The 20,350-nt window shown below is 42.7% G+C and overlaps 1 protein-coding gene across 6 annotated transcripts in view; it reads left to right on the top strand.

Moving 5' to 3' along the window:
• The window catches only part of GABRA2 (gamma-aminobutyric acid type A receptor subunit alpha2), a 331,422-nt gene extending 311,660 nt beyond the window's left edge, over positions 1–19,762 (top strand). For 2 of the 6 annotated variants that reach the window (XM_034432901.3, XM_034432900.3), the window contains exons 9-11: positions 2,457–2,552; positions 10,287–10,489; positions 18,915–19,762. In XM_034432901.3, coding sequence (XP_034288792.2) covers positions 2,457–2,552; positions 10,287–10,489; positions 18,915–19,226 — 611 coding nt within the window. In that variant the 3' untranslated portion in view covers positions 19,227–19,762. Of the gene's footprint in view, positions 1–2,456; positions 2,553–10,286; positions 10,490–18,914 lie in introns of those variants that run through there. The other 4 variants (XM_087875270.1, XM_087875267.1, XM_087875268.1 and 1 more) reach the window with 2 other exon arrangements.
• The last annotated feature ends 588 nt before the right edge of the window (positions 19,763–20,350 follow it).

Here is a 20,350-nt window from a genome sequence, read left to right as displayed (position 1 = left end):
TCATGCCATTTAGTCTACAGGGGGCCCCTGCAGTTTTTATGCAGTTTATCAATAGTATACTCTATGATCACCTGTATCGCGGAGTTCTCGTATATCTAGACGATATTCTAATATACTCCAATACCCTAGAATAACACGTTTGTCTGGTACGGCAAATATTACTGAAGTTGTTGAAGGCTCAGTTGTATGTCAAGCTATCGAAATGCGAATTTCACAAGACAGAGATAGATTACTTGGGGTTTAGGATTTCAGAAAAAGGGATTGAAATGGACCCAAATAAGGTTAAGACAGTGTTGGAATGGCAGGCTCCAAAGACCCGAAAACAGTTACAAAGTTTTCTGGGCTTTGCAAATTTTTATAGAAGATTTATCCCCTCATTTGCTAAGGTGGCTTTACTGTTGACTGATCTCTTAAAGACGAGAAAAATTGCAGTCGGGAAAGGCAACCCACAACAAAAAATCAATTGGACGATATCATGTCAACATGCATTTGACATGTTGAAAACCCTCTTCGCTAATGAACCCATACTAAGACATCCTAACACATCGAAACCCTTTGTAATCCAGGCGGATGCAAGTGATGTGGCGGTAGGAGGTGTTCTCCTACAAAGAAATGAAAATGGGGTTCTTCAACCATGCGCCTACACCTCCCGAAAACTAACTGATACAGAACGAAATTGGACGGTTTGGGAAAAAGAGGCGTATGCCATAAAATGGGCCTTGCAAACATGGAGGTATTTACTAGAAGGGACTAAGGTAGAATCTGAGGTATGGACGGATCACAAAAATCTAGAGGCACTTCAATCGCCTCGTAAACTGTCCCCGAAACAGGCACATTGGGCGCAATATTTCTGCAGATTTACCATCAAGCTGAAAGCGATACCAGGAGGAAAGAACTATTTAGCTGATGCCCTATCACGTATGCCGCAATTTGAGAGCCAAAAAGAGGAGATAACACAAGCCTTAATACCTTATAAACAGACAGGAAAGCAAGGAAGGGACGTATTCCCGCTCCCCACAACCTGGGTAGTGGAATTGAGGAAAAAATTAGCAACAGACAGTTAGTTGAAGACCAATCCCCAGATAGTGACACAGAGAAGAGGACTAATGTAGAAATGAGATAAATTATATATCCCCGAAGGATTGAGAGATAAGGTGTTATGACAATGCCACGATGTAAAAACAGCAGGGCATTTCTGTTTCGTGAAAACGTTGCATCTAGTGAGGAGACAGTTCTGGTGGCCACGTATGCGAAAACAGGTAGAGACATATGTACAAGGCTGTCCCATCTGTATAAGAGCTAAACCCTTGTCAGGGAAACCGTCTGGTTTATTACAGTCCGTGGCTGAACCACAGAGGCCTTGGGAAGATATAGCCATGGATTTCATAGTTGAATTGCCTCCCAGCAAAGGACACAATGTAATATGGACTATTATTGACCTGTTTTCCAAACAGGCGCATTTTGTCCCCTGTAAAGGACTACCGTCCGCAGGGTGTCTAGCGAAACTATTTGTCCAACACGTATATCGACTTCATGGCACACCCAAACGTATAATCTCAGACAGAGATCCCCAATTTACCACCCGGTTCTGAAGACGTTTCCTAGGACAATTAGGAACAAAACAGGGACTGAGCTCTGCGTTCCACCCAAATACCATCGGAGCCGCTGAAAGAGCCAATGCCATGGTAGAAAGGTATCTACATTCTTATGTGTCATACCAACAAACAGACTGGTACGAACTCTTACCTTTCGCAGAATCAGCATATAATAATACCGTACGCAGCAGTATAGGTTATACACCCTTCCTGGTAGTTTCTGGAAAAGAGTTCCCGGCCATCCCTGATCTAGATGTACAAATGACTAGTTCCCATAGTCCAAAAGAATGGACAGAGAAGGTTAAACAGAGTTGGCCACACATCAAAAATGCATTAGAAAAAGCTTCTGAAGCGTACAAAACCCAAGTAAACAAACGGAGACAAGATAACCTACCCTTCAAAATAGGAGAAAAAGTGTATTTGTCCACAAAATATATCAATCTGCGTATGCCCAGTAAAAAACTAGGTCCAAAGTATATAGGTCCCTTTCCCATCACTAAAATAATAAATCCCGTAACGGTATCCTTACAACTACCCCCCTTACTGAAAAGAATACACCCAGTATTCCACAGTAGTCTCCTAAAACCAGCAGCCAAAATAAGAGAGACAGGAACACGTCCAGGGCCCGTGACAGGAAGCTCATACAAAATTAAAAAGATCCTCGATTCTAAGATATATCATGGGAAGCTTAGGTATTTAGTACATTGGAAGGGATACCCTATATCAGAAGCAACATGGGTGAAAACGAAGGATATAGATGCTCCACGATTACTAAAACAATTCCATGAAACATATCCAAACAAACCAGGTGGACACTTTCCCACTTAATGAGAATAACCGAATGTTTTTATGTCCCTACAGGAAGAGACCTGGTAGGGGGGGCCGCATGTCGAGTGTCAGCCATTCCCTCGACACATGATCCCAGGGACTGTGACAAGCCAGAAGAACAGAGACACGGTGAAGGGGGGTGTTGTAGCGTTTAGCAGGGCATGGTGATATCAGGTGGTGGACGGTATAGGGAATCTGGGGACAGGGTCAATAAAACGATGTCAAAGGAAACAAATGCCCTTCAATACGAGGAACAGCGAGATCCGGAAGTAACTGAAGGAGTAAATAGCGCGGTCACTTTAAATGCACAATTGAGCAAGGGCGGGGCCCTTGGGGGCGTTCTATAAAGCCAGATAAGCGGAGGAATCGGGCGTCTCCGACTTTGTTTTTCAACAGAAAACTTCAGCGCTTATTGTATGACCACCGTGTAAGCTACGATTAAACCGGATAACTTCACCTTTGAGTGTGTGCGTGTGGTGTTTGTTCGGCGGAGCACAGGTGGTTCCAGAGGAGGCTGACACTGGGTACTTACGGGACCACCTACTACCACCAATAGCCTCCCACCGGCCGGTACGCTCTCATAGAGAGGGGCTCCTCCGGGTGCCGTCGGCCAAACAATGTCGACTGGCGGCCCCCAGGGGGAGAGCCTCCTCTGTGAGGGCACCTACTATCTGGAACGAGCTCCCCCCAGAGATACAGAGGATCCCGGATCTGCGCACCTTCCACCGCGCTCTAAAGACCTTTTTATTTCACCAGGCGGGCCTGGCCTAACTTTCTCCCTCTTTTTAAACATTTTTAATATTTTTTAGTATTTTTAATATTCAAAGTTTAAATTTGTTTTAAATAGATTGGGGTTTTAAATTTGTTTGGGCCAAACTATTTAATTCGATTTTATCTCTGCTTTTTAAATTTTGTATGTATGTATTTTATTGTTGGCTGTTCACCGTCCTGAGTCCTTCAGGAGTAGGGCGGTATATAAATCAAATAAAAGTAAAGTAAAGTATTCTGTAAAACTGGATGCAGTATTCTAAGTGTAGTCTTACTATGGCTTTATAAAGTGGTTGTCAACTCTGAAGCTGGCCTTATTGAGGCCATTTTGAGACTTCAGTGCTGACACACTGGAGAAGAGGGATAGGGAGGGGGGAATAGAGATAGTTAGGGTGTTGTAGTCAAAACAAAATACTTTCTCTTGGGAACCAAGAACATTCCAGAAGGAGGGGACTGGAGTCACCTAGCAACTGGACAATATCCTGATTGGACCATGTGACTGTTTTGAGAAAATGGCAAACATTTATTTTTAATTAGGTGAAAACTGTGGGAATAATCAGAGTTGCTTTTCACCAGCCTGTGCCAATATACCATATCCAATAAATCTATTATTTGAGGAAATTGCCTGACTCAGAGTTTTGTTGGCTATGCGTATGTTACTTGGATCCCTGACAGTGGTACTAATACTATACATGATCTTGAGTCTACCTTTCTGTTAATGCAACCTAGGATTGCATGGGCTTTTTTGGATTGTATCTTGAGAGATCTGGGATGTTGGCTATTCCTGCCAGCTTGGTGTCATCTGCAAATTGGATGAGTTCCCTTCTATTCATCTATCTAAATCATTTATGAAGATATTAAAGAGTACTGGGCCTAAAACAAAACCTTGGGATACCCCACTGCTTACTTCTGTCGATATAGATGTAATTCCATTAAGGACTACATGTTGAGCGTGGTTTGTCAGCCAGTTGCAAATCCATCTGTTCACAGATCTATTGCTTTTTTATCTTTTCCAAGATCTTCCTGATTCAATGGTTCAGAGATCACATCTGCCAGTTCCTTCAGAACTCTGGGATGTAATCTGTCAGGTCTATGGATTTGAACTTATCTAGAGCAGACAGGTGTTCTCTTACCATTTTCTTGTTTATTTTAATTTATATTCCTAGTCTGTCTTTTACAGTTATGTTTTTAGTAGGTTGGGCTGTATTATCTTTTTGCATGAAGAGAGATGCAAAGAATGCATTAAGCAGTTCTGTTAATGGTATTGAGCCAAGTTTCACGTAATTTGTATCTGTATATTTGGTTTTTCTTGTCATGGAGAAAAGTAAAACCTTACATTTCTCCATGTTGAATTTTATTTTGTTAGATACAGTAGGGCCTAGTGTTCAAGTCTATCAAGATGCATCTAGATCTTGAGCATATCTTCTGGGATGTTGGCTATTCCTGCCAGCTTGGTGTCATCTGCAAATTTGATAAGTTCTCCTTCTATTCCTGCATCTAAATCATTTATGAAGATATTGAAAAGTCTGGGCCCAAAACAGAACCTTAGTTCTGCTTAGTTCCCCACTGCTTAGTTCCCTCCATGTAGATGTAGTTCTGTTAAGAACTTCATATTGAGTATGGTTTGTTAACCAGATACAAATCCATCTAGTGGTGGTGCTGTCTAGCCCACATTTTTCTAGCTTACCAAGAAGTAGGTTGTGATGTACTTTGTCAAATGCCTTACTGAAATCCAAATATACTATATGCCCACAGCATTTTGCTGGTCCACTAATTTAGTCACTTTGTCAACGAATGAAATAAGATTTGTTTGGCATGATCTGTTTTTGATGAACCCATGTTGGCTTCTGGTTATGATTTTGCTTGCTTCCAGGTGTTTGCAGATTTGCTGCTTGATTATCTTTTCCAAGATCTTCCCAGGTATTGATCTCAGGCTGGTTGGTCTGTAGTTTCCTGGAAAAGCCTCAGATTCAATTTTTGACATGATATCTTGACATATTATTAACAAATATTAATTTAAACATAAGATATGAATGGTGGGCTTATTTTATTTCAAAAAAGGGTAAGGCCTGTTTTGTTTTGTTTTTTCTCATTTCATAGCTTCTTCCAGTGATGGGATTCAAATAAGTTAACAACCAGTTCTATGTCCTAATGACCAGCTGGGTAGGTGTGGCTGGGTGGTGATGTGACTCAACTCAACGTCACTCATGTTGAGGGGTGCTTCACCTCACCCAGCCTCTTGTGATCGTGGGGCTGCTGCAATGGTCATAAGTATGAAAAATGGTCATAAATCACTTTTTTCAGTGCCATTGTAACATTGAATGGTCACTAAATGAACTATTGTAAGTCAAGGATTACCAGTACAAAAATACAAAAAGCTTCTTTGCTTGCAAAAAGTTACCCTAAATACCAATCATTAGATTAGAAATGGGGGAATACACACTGAAAATCAATGATAGTCACAGCCATCATGGAAACCTAAACCATTCTGTCTGAATACCTTCCTTTTTATCAGCAATACCTGCAATCCAGTGTTACAAATCAGGCAGGGCACCAGAGCACATTGAGGAATTAAAATAGTTAAAATGCAACAATAATTATCAGCAGACAACTCTTGCTCATAAAGTGAAACCCTTTAGTAGAGAGGTCATTTAAGCTCTCCAGAAAGTGAGTGGGCATACTTGAGCCACAAAATGCCAAGCTAAAGAGACAAATTGACAAAATATAAAAGGGACCCAGGTTTAAATCTCTGCCCTCCCACGCTTGTCAGGATCACAATAAATTTAGTACATGCCACAAATATCTAAATAAACTTCAAGCCTGTGTTTGAAGAAATATCCATCTGGTTCAGTTCCAAGCTGGGAGAAAGACACTGGAAACATGGAGGCTAATTGGAGAGATGATTTAATGATGAAGCAGAACCACATGGGTTTAGTTGAAGTTTGGACTCTCTGAGATGATGTAATGAGAGGCTTGTGTCCTGAAATGGTTAGGCATTGTGTCTTAATTTATTTATTTATTTATTTATTTGTTTAAATTTCTATACCGCCCTTCTCCAATGTAGGACTCAGGGCGGTGAACAGCCAAAGTAAAAACAAGACATACATACAAAACATACAAAATCTAAAATCTGTTTAAAATAATTAAATAATTTTGGCCGTAATTAAAACATTCCAATTTAAAATCCGTTTAAAATTTGACTCAAGCCAGCCCAGCTAGTTGAAATAAATGGGTTTTTAGGGCCCGACGAAAAATCCGGAGGTCTGTTATTGTACGTAGCTCTGGGGGGAGGTTGTTCCAGAGGGTGGGCGCCGCCACAGAGAAGGCTCTCCCCCTGGGGGTCGCCAGCCGACATTGTCTGGCGGACGGCACCCTGAGGAGGCCCACTCTGTGGGAGCGTACTGGCCGGTGGGAGGCTATTGGTGGCAGAAGGCGGTCTCGTAAGTACCCCGGCCCTAAGCCATGGAGCGCTTTAAAGGTGGTCACCAACACCTTGAAGCGCACCCGGAAGACCACCGGGAGCCAGTGCAGCTCGCGCAGGAGAGGTGTCACGTGGGAGCGCCTCGTCGCCCCCAAAATCCCCCGCGCGGCCGCGTTCTGGACCAGCTGGAGCCTCCGGGTGCACCCCAGGGGGAGCCCCATGTAGAGAGCGTTGCAGTAGTCCAGGCGGGAAGTGACGAGTGCCTGAGTGACTGTGCGTAGGGAGTCCCGATCTAGAAAGGGGCGCAACTGGCGTATCAGGCGGACCTGATAAAAAGCCCCCCTGGCCACGGCCGCCAAATGATCTTCTAACGACAGCCGTGCGTCCAGGAGGACGCCCAAGTTACGAGCCCTCTCCGTGGGGGCGAGTGATTCGCCCCCAATAGCCAGCGATGGCGTCAGCTGGCTATATCGGGACGCCGGAAGCCACAGCCACTCGGTCTTGGAGGGGTTGAGTTGGAGCCTGTTTCTCCCCATTCAGGCCCGCACGGCCTCCAGGCACTGGGACATCACTTTAAGGGCATCATTGGGGTGGCCTGGGGTGGAGATGTACAGCTGGGTGTCATCAGCGTACTGATGGAACTCCACCCCGAAGCCACGGATGATCTCACCCAGCGGCTTTACATAAATGTTGAACAGAAGGGGCGAGAGGACCGACCCTTGTGGCACCCCACAAGCAAGGTGCCTCGGGGTCGACCGCTGCCCCCCTGTCAACACAGATTGCGACCGGTCAGAGAGGTAGGAGGAGAACCACCGCAAAACGGTGCCTCCCACCCCCAACCCCGCCAACCGGTGCAACATGATACCATGGTTGATGGTATCAAAAGCCGCTGAGAGGTCTAACAGGACCAGGATAGAGGAGCAACCCCTATCCCGGGCCCTCCAGAGATCATCCACCAATGCGACCAATGCCGTTTCCGTGCTGTGCCCCGGAAGCCGGACTGGAGCGGGTCTAGATAGACAGCTTCATCCAGGTACCGGGGAAGCTGTTGCGCCACCACACTCTCAACAACCTTCGCAATGAAGCGAAGGTTGGAGACTGGACGATAGTTAGCCAAAACAGCCGGATCCAGAGAAGGCTTCTTGAGGAGGGGCCTCACCACCGCTTCTTTCAAAGCGGCCGGCAGGACCCCCTCACTCAAAGAAGCGTTAACAATCTTCTGGAGCCAGCCTCGTGTCACCTCCCGGGAAGCCAGTACCAACCAGGAGGGACACGGGTCCAATAAACATGTGGTCGCGTTCAGCCGTCCCAGGACCCTGTCCATGTCCTCGGGAGCCACAGGATCGAACTCCCCCCAGATAACACTCTCAAGACCTGCCTCAGTCATCCCGTCTGGACATACCCAGTCAGAGGCCAGCCCTTCCCGAATCTGAGCGATTTTGTCATACAGATACTGCACAAAATCCTCAGCTCGACCCTGCAAGGGGTCATCCCGCACTTCCAGATGGAGGAGGGAGCGGGTCACCCTAAACAGGGCGGCCGGGCGATTATCTGATGATGCGATAAGAGCGGCAAAATAGTTAGTTTTCGCCGCTTTTATCGCCACTAGGTAGGTCTTAATATGAGACCTCACCAGTCTTTCCTCCTGTTTTAGATCTTGAGTGAGGGCTAATCCCATTCTGCCTTTGTTCAGATCTTGCTGCAGGGAATTTTTGCCTATGAATAGAGCTATCTATCTCTTTATCTCTTAAGTGCTGACATCTGCTGTGGGCTATTAAGGAAGGTAGGGGCTGCTTTCTCCCACTAAGAAAACATGTTTCTTCATTTTTCATCCTGGGAAATATATTCTTCTTTTTAAATATTTCTCAAAATATTTCATTCTTCTAGGAGAGGGGTGGGTGCTAACTTTCTACAATTGGTGCCATGTTACTAAGCCTTATTATGAGAGAAAACTCAAACAAATTGTAAGGAGGATCCACTTACTATCAGTGAGCAATCATGTGCCTCGGCCACTCCAAAGCAATGCAAGAGACTTCTGTCCCAAAGTTACTTTTTCAAGAGGCAACTGGACTTTGTGGAAACTAAAAAAGTCCAGTTGCCTCTTGAAAAAAGCACCTTTGGGACAACCAAGTGGATGATTGAAGAATCCCCATAGACAAGAGACTCCTGTGCTCAGTGAACTGACAAAGCACCCTTTCCCATCCAGGAGAAGCAAATCCTTAGATGCATTTGCACCACTCAAAGATACCAGCTGGTCTCACTCATCTCACAAGATATCCTAAGGAAAGATCACATGCCCCCAGAAAGTCAGTAAAAAAAATCAGACAGAGTGCCAAGCTTGCATCCTGCCTCTCTGCCATTTTTTCTATGGCTATGCCAACCCTTATGTAAATAGCTCTTAATCCAACCAGTCCCTCCTCCCAAGCCCCGGAATAAAAGTACCAGCAAAGGGGGAAAAAACTCCAGAGAAGCCACTCAGGCTATAGAAAGGCTGGTTGTACTGCCAAGAACCATTAAGACCAGCTGTTACAATGTAATAAGGCTTAACCAGAGGCAGTTTCAGAAAACACTTAAGCAGGCTAGAAACAACACACACAGGCACACCAGAACAATTCCTTCCTGCCTGAGAGGCTTAACCCCGTACTGTGGGAAAAACAAAAGGCTGTTGGAAGGAGATTTCTTCCAACAGCTGGTTTGCCAAACTGCTCAGAAAGTTAACTACCAGTTTGCATGAACTGGTGCAAACTGGCTGAATTCCACCACTAGCTTCTTTGGAACAGAACCTGTCAATGTTTTGTTCTCAACAAAAACATGATTTCAAATTAAAAGTGGAACTCAAACATTTCTTCCAGAGAGATATGCATGTTATTAGTTCGTATGTTATGTAGGATATACCAGGCAAAGGTTTTGTACTTTTCAGTCACTTCTATAACATTAGCAACTCAAGAGTCTACATCTTGGAGAAAATATATGTAAAATGTGATCTTGCATTAAGCACATCTGCATGGGGAGGTAAAAGATGTCTAGATGGCAACCATGTGATTTAAAGTCACTCTTTTTTAATCCGTGTCACAATGCTTATAAAAAAAGTTGAGGATTTGATTACAGAGTTGCAGCTGTCATGTTGACTTTTTGGGGTGCAAGTTCCTTAAAATAATAAATCCCAAACATTATATAATTTAATAGATATCATTGAACATCTTATTTATAATGTCTGCACTTTGGTCTTTTTAAGTTTAATTTTCTATCATGTCCCTTCATTGCAGTGGTGAAATCCAAATTTTTTTACTACCGGTTCTGTGGGCGTGGCTTGGTGGGCGTACTGTGGCTTGGTGGGCATGGCAGGGGAAGGATACTGCAAAATCTCCATTCCCACCCCACTCCAGGGGAAGGATACTGCAAAATACTCATTCCCTCACCACTCCTGGGGGAAGGATATTGCAAAATCTCAATTCCCACTCTACTCTGGGGCTATCAGAGGTGCTATTTGCCGGTTGTCCAAATTACTCTAAATTTCCGCTGCCGGTTCTCCGAACTGCTCAAAATTTCTCCTACCGGTTATCCAGAACCTGTTGGATTTCACCCCTGCTTCATTGTCTTTAGCTCTGGTGCTAAACTTTCCATGCATTTTGCATTACCTTGACCAAGTTCATTCTTCTTTTTCTACCCTACAGGAGTAACAACAGTGCTAACAATGACAACGTTAAGCATCAGTGCTCGTAATTCCCTGCCCAAAGTAGCTTATGCCACAGCTATGGATTGGTTTATTGCGGTTTGTTATGCATTTGTGTTCTCTGCCTTGATAGAATTTGCCACTGTAAATTACTTCACAAAAAGAGGATGGGCATGGGATGGAAAAAGCATAGTCAATGATAAGGTGAGTGATGAAAAATATGTTTAAGGTTTCTTCCAATTTGGAAAAAAAAACAATTTAGCAGCATCTCTGTTGAAAGTTTTCCATTACTGAAAAATAATTAAAGTCTTAAACCAATATAAGGACAGGGTATGTTAAAACAAGAATGATTATGAAAAGAAGTAGAGAGTTTGGGTCTGCATTTCAGCAGAAATTAAACAGTTCATATGGAATCTTTCTCTACCTGTTTCTCTTAAAGAAACAAATATTATCCCAAGGCTGTTGATAAATTAAATCATAGCCCATTTATGCTTGTTTAATTTCCTTCAAAACCTTCAACCACATTTCATTATCTCCCAACAATTTTTATAAGGAAATTAGTGAAACCAAAGATACTTTGCTAAAAGAATTTTAACTACGGTATATTGAGCATTATAAATTAAGAACTGTCATCTATATAAATAAAAATGTAAATGTTCGTTTGTTCAAAATCTTAAATCTCCGAAAGTTCTTCACCGATTGCTTTGAAATTTTGACACAACATTGCATTCGAATACGCGCCTTTTTATATACCTATATTATATAGATGTCACACCTGTGACAGGTAAAAACATGTTTTTTTGAAAAACAGCACCATCTGTTGGATGTAAAAGCCAACACACGCTATACTAAATATTTTACGATTCCATTTCAATGTTTCCAATTTACAATCCATTTACGATTTCCAAATTTCAAATTTTACAATTCCATTTCAATGTTTCTGATTGCATTGTTAAATTGAATTTTCATAGATTTCGATTTATTCTCATTTTGATTTAATTATTTCGTGCGACATTGCATTGGAATTGAGCTGTGCCGTATCCCTCTGTAACTCAGGTCACGCATACTTTGCCTCCGTTCCACCAGTCTTTTCACTCGGTCGATTGGATTCAGACCTCAGTTGCCTTTCTCTACGTTTCTTTTTGCACTTTAACATCGCAGCACCACAATGGCAGGCGCGATCTGGGTTTTTTCCCCTCAGCACCAGCGCCGCGAAACCCACAAGCAAAATGGCGGCAAATGTCAACCGTCGTGAAGCGTCCTCCCGACTAACAGAGTATGCCGTACCTTTGGCAGGGACCCCGATGCCGCCTGTGGTGCTGCGAAGGTGAAGGCGGTTATACCGGCAAGCTGGGAAACCAGCTCTTACACCCGCGGCAAAATATCCTCGGAGGCGTCCAAGGACAAACCTCCGGATAGCTACTGGATTCAAAATATTTGTTGGCGGCCACCGTCCCAGAGCCCCAGGAACGCAAACTCACCAACGCCAGCCCGGGCAGAGGCCTCCGCTAATCCCACGACACGCAGTTCTCCCAATACAAGCACCAAATAGGTAAAAGTCCAACAAAACAATTGATTAAGCGACGTTAAAGTCCAAAAAGAAACATAGAGAAAGGCAACTCAGGTCTGAATCCAATCAACCGAGTGAAAAGACTGGTGGGACAGAGGCAAAGTATGCGTGACCTGAGCTACAGAGGGAAATTATTGATACTCAGTCAAAAAATATTGTATACCCACATGACTGAGCCACAGCAACGCATGGCCAGGTACAGCTAGTAGATTTATATAATCTTTTTATGTAATTATACAGATTCTCATTTGACTAAAGCAAATGGTTTATTTTAAAAAATGTTTTCCATTTTCAGAGATGTTTGATCTCAGTAGAGGAATTCTGTGTTTAAGGTATATAAATATCCCTAAAAAGGCATTTAACAGCAATAACAAAAACAATAACAACAATGACAATAACAACAACAACAACAACAACAATAATTCTATTGATCCATCTGAACCAAAACATGTTTTTGATGTTTTCAGTTGGAAGTAGAATGAAAAAGGCCTATTCTGTTCAGAGATATGAACCAAAATGCTATTGTTCTGGGAGAAGAGGTTACATTGATGGATATGAATGGGGAAAAAAACAAGCATAAATGTCAGAGTTCCAAGTAATAGCAAACAAAATTCTGAGGCAGGTAGATTCTTCAAAGAATAGCTTTATTGAAAATATCATATTGGCACATTTTTTTCCTCAATCCCAAACTATCAGTCACATGGCCCAATCAAGGTAGCGTCTGCTGGTCAGGTGACATCATTCTTCTTTCCTCCAGCCAGGTGTGAGAACATCCTTGGTTCCCAAGAGAAAGTATTTTATTTTGAGTACACAACCCCAGCTATCTCTAATCCCCAGTCCCTATCCCTCAGCTCCAGGATGGCTTCAGCTAGGCCAGCTTCAGAGTTGACAATAAGGACTTTTGTTGAATATTAATGAGGGAGAAGTCGTGTTGTACAATTTCCCGCTCATTGGTCCAGGCTCCAAGGCGGGAGAATGGACTAACTTGAGTGGCGGAAATGCTGGACAGCTCTGGGGTTTAAAAGGAGCTGCCGGCGCATCTGCGCTTGCTTTTTTAAACTGCAGAAATAAACTATTTTACTGAACCATGCAGCGTTCTGCCTCCTCACTTTGACCCCACATCTAACACTGGCGATGAAGGTGGGATTCTAAAGGCGAACAAAGGACAATCACCGCGTGGCGCAGACGACCATTTTTTTCCCCTCCAACTGGATTGCCTTTTCTTCCAACACCGGCCGGCAGGATGACTACCTACGCACCCCCAGAACCTTTCAACCCGAACCAACATGACTGGGACAATTCAGGATGTTCCTGGAAGCTAATGGCCTGCAAGGAACTGGGGACGAAAGGAAGCGAGCCCTGTTCCTCAGCTATTGTGGCAACCGCCTGTACAAGATGGCTCAAACCCTAGCTGCTCCAAAGAACATTGAAACCATGGAATGGAAGGAACTACAAGAAATGCTGGAAGAACATTATGCCCCCACGGCATCACTATTCGCCCACCGACTTGAGTTTTACCGTAGAGAGCAACAACCAGGTGAGACCATTAATGAATATGTTACCAAGTTGAGGGATATAGCAGCTGGTTGCAAATTTGAAAAGGTAGATCAAATGCTATTAGACAGAGTCCTTGTGGGAATGAGACACCTGAGACTGCAGAGGAAACTAGTAACTAAGAAAGCGCTCACTTTAAAAGAGGTACTGGAAGAGGTGAGGGCAGCTGAACTTTCTAATAAACTGGTGACTGATAACCCCAAGACAGAAAGCGTCCATTCCTCCAGGGAGGCTGACTATAGATACATAGATGGGGGTGAAGAACAGAGAAGCGAGGAAGAAGAAGATATCTATAGACTCAAAGCAGAGAGAAACCCAAGGCAAAATGAGGCACAGCAGAGAACCCCATGGTGTGCAGGATGCAAAGGGAATCACCCCAGGTCGGTGTGTAGGTTTAAGGATACTATATGCCGACAGTGCGAAAAGAGGGGGCACATTACAGAAGCCTGCAGAGCGAGCCTGCCTGCATATCCTAATCAGAGGCAGCATCCCAACAGGCAACATGACCCACAACAAAGGAGATTCCAGAGGGCGCCAAACTCAAACTACAGGTGGGAAGGAAACAGAACCGAAAGAGACAGGGACTATGAACACACAATAATAGGGCATTCTGATGCCTATAGAGAAAAAAAAACGCATATCACAGTACAGATTGGGAAAGAGCCATGTAGTATTGAGATAGATAGTGGATCCTATATCTACATAGTATCCTGGGCAACTATAAAGAAGGCAGTCCCAGAAATAATCAGGCAACAACTGGAGCCACAACGAATCAAACTGAAGGATTATCAAGGAAACAACATCCCAGTCCTGGGAAGAGGATTTTTCCCTGTCAAATTCAAGGAATTCAAGGGCCACCTGCCACTAACAATTGTGGATAAAGACCTGCCCAGCCTGCTTGGGGTAGAATGGTTTAAAGACATTAGCATAGAACTAATCATACATTCCCTACAAGAAGAGGACCCTAATGAATTGCAAGTGGAGTTGCAGTCGGAATTCAAGGATGTTTTTGATGGAAGCCTGGGCAAGTATATGAGGACCCCTATATCTTTCAACTCAGACCCTAGCATTATCTCTTTCAGACTGAAACCAAGGCAAATTACTATTCCCCTTTGGGCCAAGGTGGATGAACAATTAGACAAATTAATTGCACACGGGTTTTTGGAGCCGGTCGACCATGCTAGGTGGGAGACACTTATTGTCAACCCTGTGAAACCAGATGGGTCAGTTTGCGTATGCACTGATTATAAGGCAACAATAAACAAGGCACTGCAACAGAGCACCTACCTGGTACCAATAGTACAACATCTGTTGCATTCCTTTGGAAAAGGAAAAATCTTTGCTAAACTCGATTTGGCCCAAGTGTATCAACAATTACCAGTAGATGAGGCTACTGCAGAGGCACAAACCATTGTGACCCACAGGGGGGCTTTTAAATGCCACAGACTACAATTCGGGGTTAGTGTGGCCCCAGGAATTTTCCAATGCTTAATGGAACGCCTCCTACATGGCATTCCAGGGGTGGTGCCTTACTTTGATAATGTCCTTGTGGCCTCAGAGAACAAGGAACAATAATTTATTTATTTATTTATTTATTTATTTATTTATTTATTTATTTATTAGTTCGATTTATATGCCGCCCTTCTCCAGAGACTCAGGATTAACACAAAGACTGAGATGAGTTTTCAGTAGATTCCAAGAGGCTGGCCTTAAGATAAAGAAGGAAAAATGCGAAATAGCGGTACCTAGTGTCGAATTTCTGGGATACTTAATTGATGAAGCAGGCATCCATCCCACAAATGACAAAATCAAGGCAATTAAGGTAGCCCCCACCCCGACAAATAAAACAGAACTTCAAGCATTTCTGGGGCTATTGAATTTTTACAACATTTTTTTACCACAGAAGATGACTGTTGCAGAGCCGCTGCATCAATTGCTTGATAAGTCAACAGAATGGAAGTGCGGATGAAAAGAAGCTTCTGCTTTTGCAGCAGTAAAAGAACTATTAACTTCTAAGAGTGTTCTCATGCTATAAAGTGAGACACTACCTCTCATACTGACTTGTGATGCATCCCCATTAGGGATAGGAGCAGTCCTCAGCCACCACCTACCAAACAGAACAGAGGCGTCAATCGGTTTTTATTCAAAAATGCTGTCAAAAGCTGAATGCAATTACAGCCAACTGGATAAAGAGGCAGTGGCGGCAGTGGCAGGGATTAAGTGTTTCCATGAATATGTCTATGGGTGTGAATTTGAACTAATTACGGACCACAAGCCATTGTTAGGCCTCATCGCAGGCGATTGACCAACCCCGAACTTTTTGCCTCCCCGTATGATGAGATGGACTATCTTCCTGGCCACGTACAAGTACCGCCTTATCCATCAGCCAGGGAAAACCATTGATCACACAGATGCCCTGAGTCAATCCCCACTGCCAGACCTCATCAAGGACCCAGCCCCAACCACATCCATCCTGCTGATAGAGGAATTAGAGACCAGCCCAATAACAGCAGAGATCGCCAGACTGTCAGTCAAAGATAGCATCTGGCCACAAATTTTAAACTGGGTGTTGAGGAGATGGCCAGAGGTAGTAGAGAGCGAATTTAAGCTGTTTAAAACTCGCCAACTTGAACTATCTGTAATGAAGTGTTGCTTACTATGGGGGGATAGAGTCGTAATACCCCGGGTATTGAGGGAATCAATCCTAAAATCATTGCATGAAGGTCACTCGGGAATAGTCAGAATGAAAGCACTAGCGAGGAGTTTTGTCTGGTGGCTGGGGATGGACAAGGAAATAGAACAATGGGTGGCAACGTGCTCACCATGCCAGGAGACTAGGCCAGCCACCCCAGCGCATCCCCCAGGGACTGGGAAATCCCAAAATCCCCATGGGCATGCATACATATTGACCTTGCTGGGCCGGCACATGGCCAAACATTTCTCATAGTGGAAGATGCATATTCCAAATGGCTCAAAGTGGCTTTCATGAAAACAACCACGACAGAAGCAATCATCAGGGTCTTGAGGAGACTGTTTGCCACCCATGGAATACCAGACATGGTAATGTCAGACAATGGGCCCCAGTTCACAGCCAACCAGTTTGAAATGTTTCTAGCCAGCCAAGGAATCAGACATGCCCTGGCAGCCCCAGTGCATCCAGCAGCTAATGGATTAGCGGAACGGATGGTCTGGTCAACAAAGGAAACACTGGCCCGAATGGGCCCAAGGGACTGGCAGGAAAAGATAGATAAGCTACTCTTAGTCCAACACATTATGCCTAACGCAACCACAGACAAAAGCCCAGCCGAATTGTTAATGGGCCAGAAGATAAGGTCTCAACTGGACAGACTGCGCCCTAATTATAGTGCAGAGGTACCCGTAGATTCAACCAGTAAATACCGGTTGTTCGAAGTGGGGAATTTAGTGTACACCCACAATTACATGGGCGACCCAAAGTGGGTACCAACAAAAATAACTTAAGTTACCGGGCCAAGATTTTACAGGGTAGAATTAAATGATGGTAAGATCTGGAATAGACATATTGACCAACTCCGGAGCTGGAAACACTTCAACAACCGGCAACCGGTACTCACAGAACTAGACAATCGCAACCTAACACAAACTTTACTACAGCTCACTTTTACAGGGGGGGCCAAAACAACAACAGCCTAGGAGGTGGGGGGGACCCAGCGGAGTTCTCCTGAAGAGCCCGGGCCTGCAGAACCAGCCACGCCTCAAGAATCCATCGAAGCGCTCCCAGAGGCAGAATCCCAAGCGGACGCAGGCCCAACAGTTCAGGTCACTGAAGCCGATTCAAGGGAACCGCGCAGGTCCAGTCGTGTCCACCCAGTAAAATACCTCTGGAAACCAGTAGTGGGTTACTCCCGGTTCTATCCAGTTCTTTAGAACCGGTAGTAAAACCTCCGCCCACCCGCCCGGACATCATAAATGAAGATATGCGCATGCGCAGAAGCTTCTGCACATGCACAGTAACATGCACGCACTCCCACTGCGAACCAGTAAATAGAACCCATCCCTGCTGGAAACCCTCTTGCTTTAACCAAAACCTTGAATAAACATCTGGGTTTTGTTTCTCCAGATCTATGGCTGTCTCAAAACAAAATAAAAATAAACTAGATTTCTAAGATCCCTAAAAGGGCATTTTCAATTATTTGGCACCTGCAGTTCTTAAAAAGAATTTTCCTTTAAAAAGTCCTTTTTTTAGTGCTAAAATGGTTGTGCTGTTTTGAAAAAATGTTTTTTGCTTGTACAAATTCCATTGTGTGCACAAGGAACTTGAGAAAATGAAAAACGTTATTTATCAGTTACATAGCACTAAGAAGCTAGAAGCATTCTTAACATGCTAGTAAAACCATAGTTGAGGTGGAGTTCAAGTGAACTGCATAGTTGAGATGGAGTTCAAGTGAACTTTAAACTGCAATTCATGTAAAAGTATTGGATAATTGTGAGGGAAAGCATGAAAGAGAAGAGGAAAAGTGAAATCTGAGTTTGGGTTTTGTATCATTTATCTGCTAATTTATAGATATTGATGCCTTTTTTGGAGTGGGAAATTCCATGTCACTAACCTGTGGCTTATAAACTAAAAAAATCAAAAATAGAAGGGAAAAGGAAGTACCCAAGGACTAATTTTGACTTTTCGTGAATTTGTGACATTAACTTTCACAGGTTTTAGAATTATTCAGATAGCTCAATTCCAGTTTAGTTGATGGTCTGTTCATTCTTCCTCACAACCTGAAACACAATTTGTTTCAAGGGCTTTTAGTAGAAGGGCTCCAGAAAGTAATAAGCAAAAAGAACAAATAACATTTATTCTGCCATTCCTCCAAAAGAGCTTTCACTACCCTTGGAAAACTAATCAGGTTCAGACCTAGTGAGGGACTACCAGGAAATTCTAGAGCTGGGAAATTGAAAAAACATCCTGGAACAAAGCAATTCCAGCTGCTTCCATATTGTGCTGTTCTTAATAGTGAAGAACACAGTATAAGAAAGAAGTGTATTTCTCATCATGGCAGTTACTGGTTACCTTGACCATAATGTGCATTTCAGATCTTCTAACTTACTCCTTTTCTTGAAGTATGGCAAGAAATAATACAATTATGCAGATTGAATAATAACAGTCTATGACACTTTCCCCATCTCTAGATACTGCAAAATAATTTGTTTTATCAAATAATTAATACAAATATTCTTCCCATTTACATAAGAGTTGGTTCACATTGAAGCATAGGTACGGAAGCTTCCAATTTGATCAGCATGAAAACAGCATTACTCCACCACAGTGAAGAAAATGAATCATGTCACCATTGAAGATTCACACATAGGTATACATGGCCTTAACCAAAAGTTGGAGAAGCTTTCTACAATGGCAGTACCATAGTCAACGAGGTCAATCTGAGGCACATTATTTTGGATTGAATGAAGTAGATAATATTATTGGTGCAGAAATGTTTGAAGATATTTAATAATAATATTATCTTTTAACAGAAAAAAGAAAAGGCCTCAGTCATTAAGAAAAACAATGCCTACGCAGTGGCTGTTGCCAATTATGGACCAAACATCACCAAGGATTCTGTTCTCCCCACCATCTCCAAGAGTGCTACCACTACTTCAGAACCCCACAAAGTCAAACCAGAAACCAAACCACAAGAAGCAAAGAAAACTTTTAACAGTGTTAGCAAAATTGACAGAATGTCTAGAATAGTATTTCCAGTTTTATTTGGCACATTCAACTTGGTGTATTGGGCCACATATCTAAACAGGGAACCTGTCTTGCATGGGTTTGCACCCTCACACTAAAACCTTAACTTTATGCTGAGGGCATGTAACATCATTATGATCAAATTGTTTTCCTATGTACAGTATGACTAATAACTGCTAATCAATGAACTAATATGTACAGGATGTATATAGATGTCATGTTTGTTTATCTCCAAAGGAGGTGCACAGAGTTTAGTCATGGGATCTGTAAGCATCTCTCTGTACAGGAGATGGCTCTCGTATCTATGTGAGTTCTCCTAAATTTGGATTTAACTATGCTTAATTATATCCATACAACTCATATACTGTATGGTCCTACATAATTACATAACTAGTAATGCTATTTTTTTAATTTAAAGTTTAAGATATTTTTCTATGAGACAACTGATTCTACTTAATGCAAAGAAGCTATCATTTAAAAAGAGAAGGATTTTTTTAAAAAAGAGTAATCTTAATAATTTCTTACAGTATCAGTGCCCGTGTAAATATTATAGATATGTGGTGACCATAAGTACTCTCTTGTTAGCAATCATTAAGAACGCAAGTTATGCATAAAAGATTCAGAATGACAGGGATAATAATTTCCTTTAATCAAGTTTTGAAGTTGCTAATTATCGGCTTATCCTATGGTGTGACCAGTGGTCTGTTGATAAACAAAAGGGTTGCACTTGGAGATTCCTTCCAACAAATACAAGGAAATAATTGAATCCATACCCATTGCAGAAGATGTTGACAACATGCAGAAACACAATGAGATATAAAACTAAACAACTAAGCATGTTATGTTGGTTCCTGGTTAGTTATATTAAGTCAGTAATTAGTTATTTCCCTTCTTCTGTCTCCAGTGCATTCTGGATCAAGTGACTTCTACTGAATCATGATTTAAAAGCTGAAATAGGCAAATTGTGCAGAAGTTCAAAGAGAAGCAATATTGATAAGACAACCTCCATATATTCAAGTCACTATTTTTGTAGATGTCAACATCTACATCTTTTTGTTGCTCTTTTGGTTCTGAGATATATAGTTTATTACAGACGAGATATTTTTATACCAACTGGGACATCAAAGTTGGAAACCTATGTTTTAAGTTGGCAGAAGCTTAAACAGGATAGAATTTAAGCGGAGAATTTAACCCAGCAGGAACACCTGTTTCTTCCCAGAGA

This window comes from Pantherophis guttatus, chromosome 8 (assembly GCF_059756535.1).
Source record: "Pantherophis guttatus breed Tessera chromosome 8, ASM5975653v1, whole genome shotgun sequence".
NCBI classification, from domain to species: domain Eukaryota; kingdom Metazoa; phylum Chordata; class Lepidosauria; order Squamata; family Colubridae; genus Pantherophis; species Pantherophis guttatus.
Note: the sequence above shows the minus strand (reverse complement) of the source record. Positions and strands in the feature narration are given on the sequence as shown.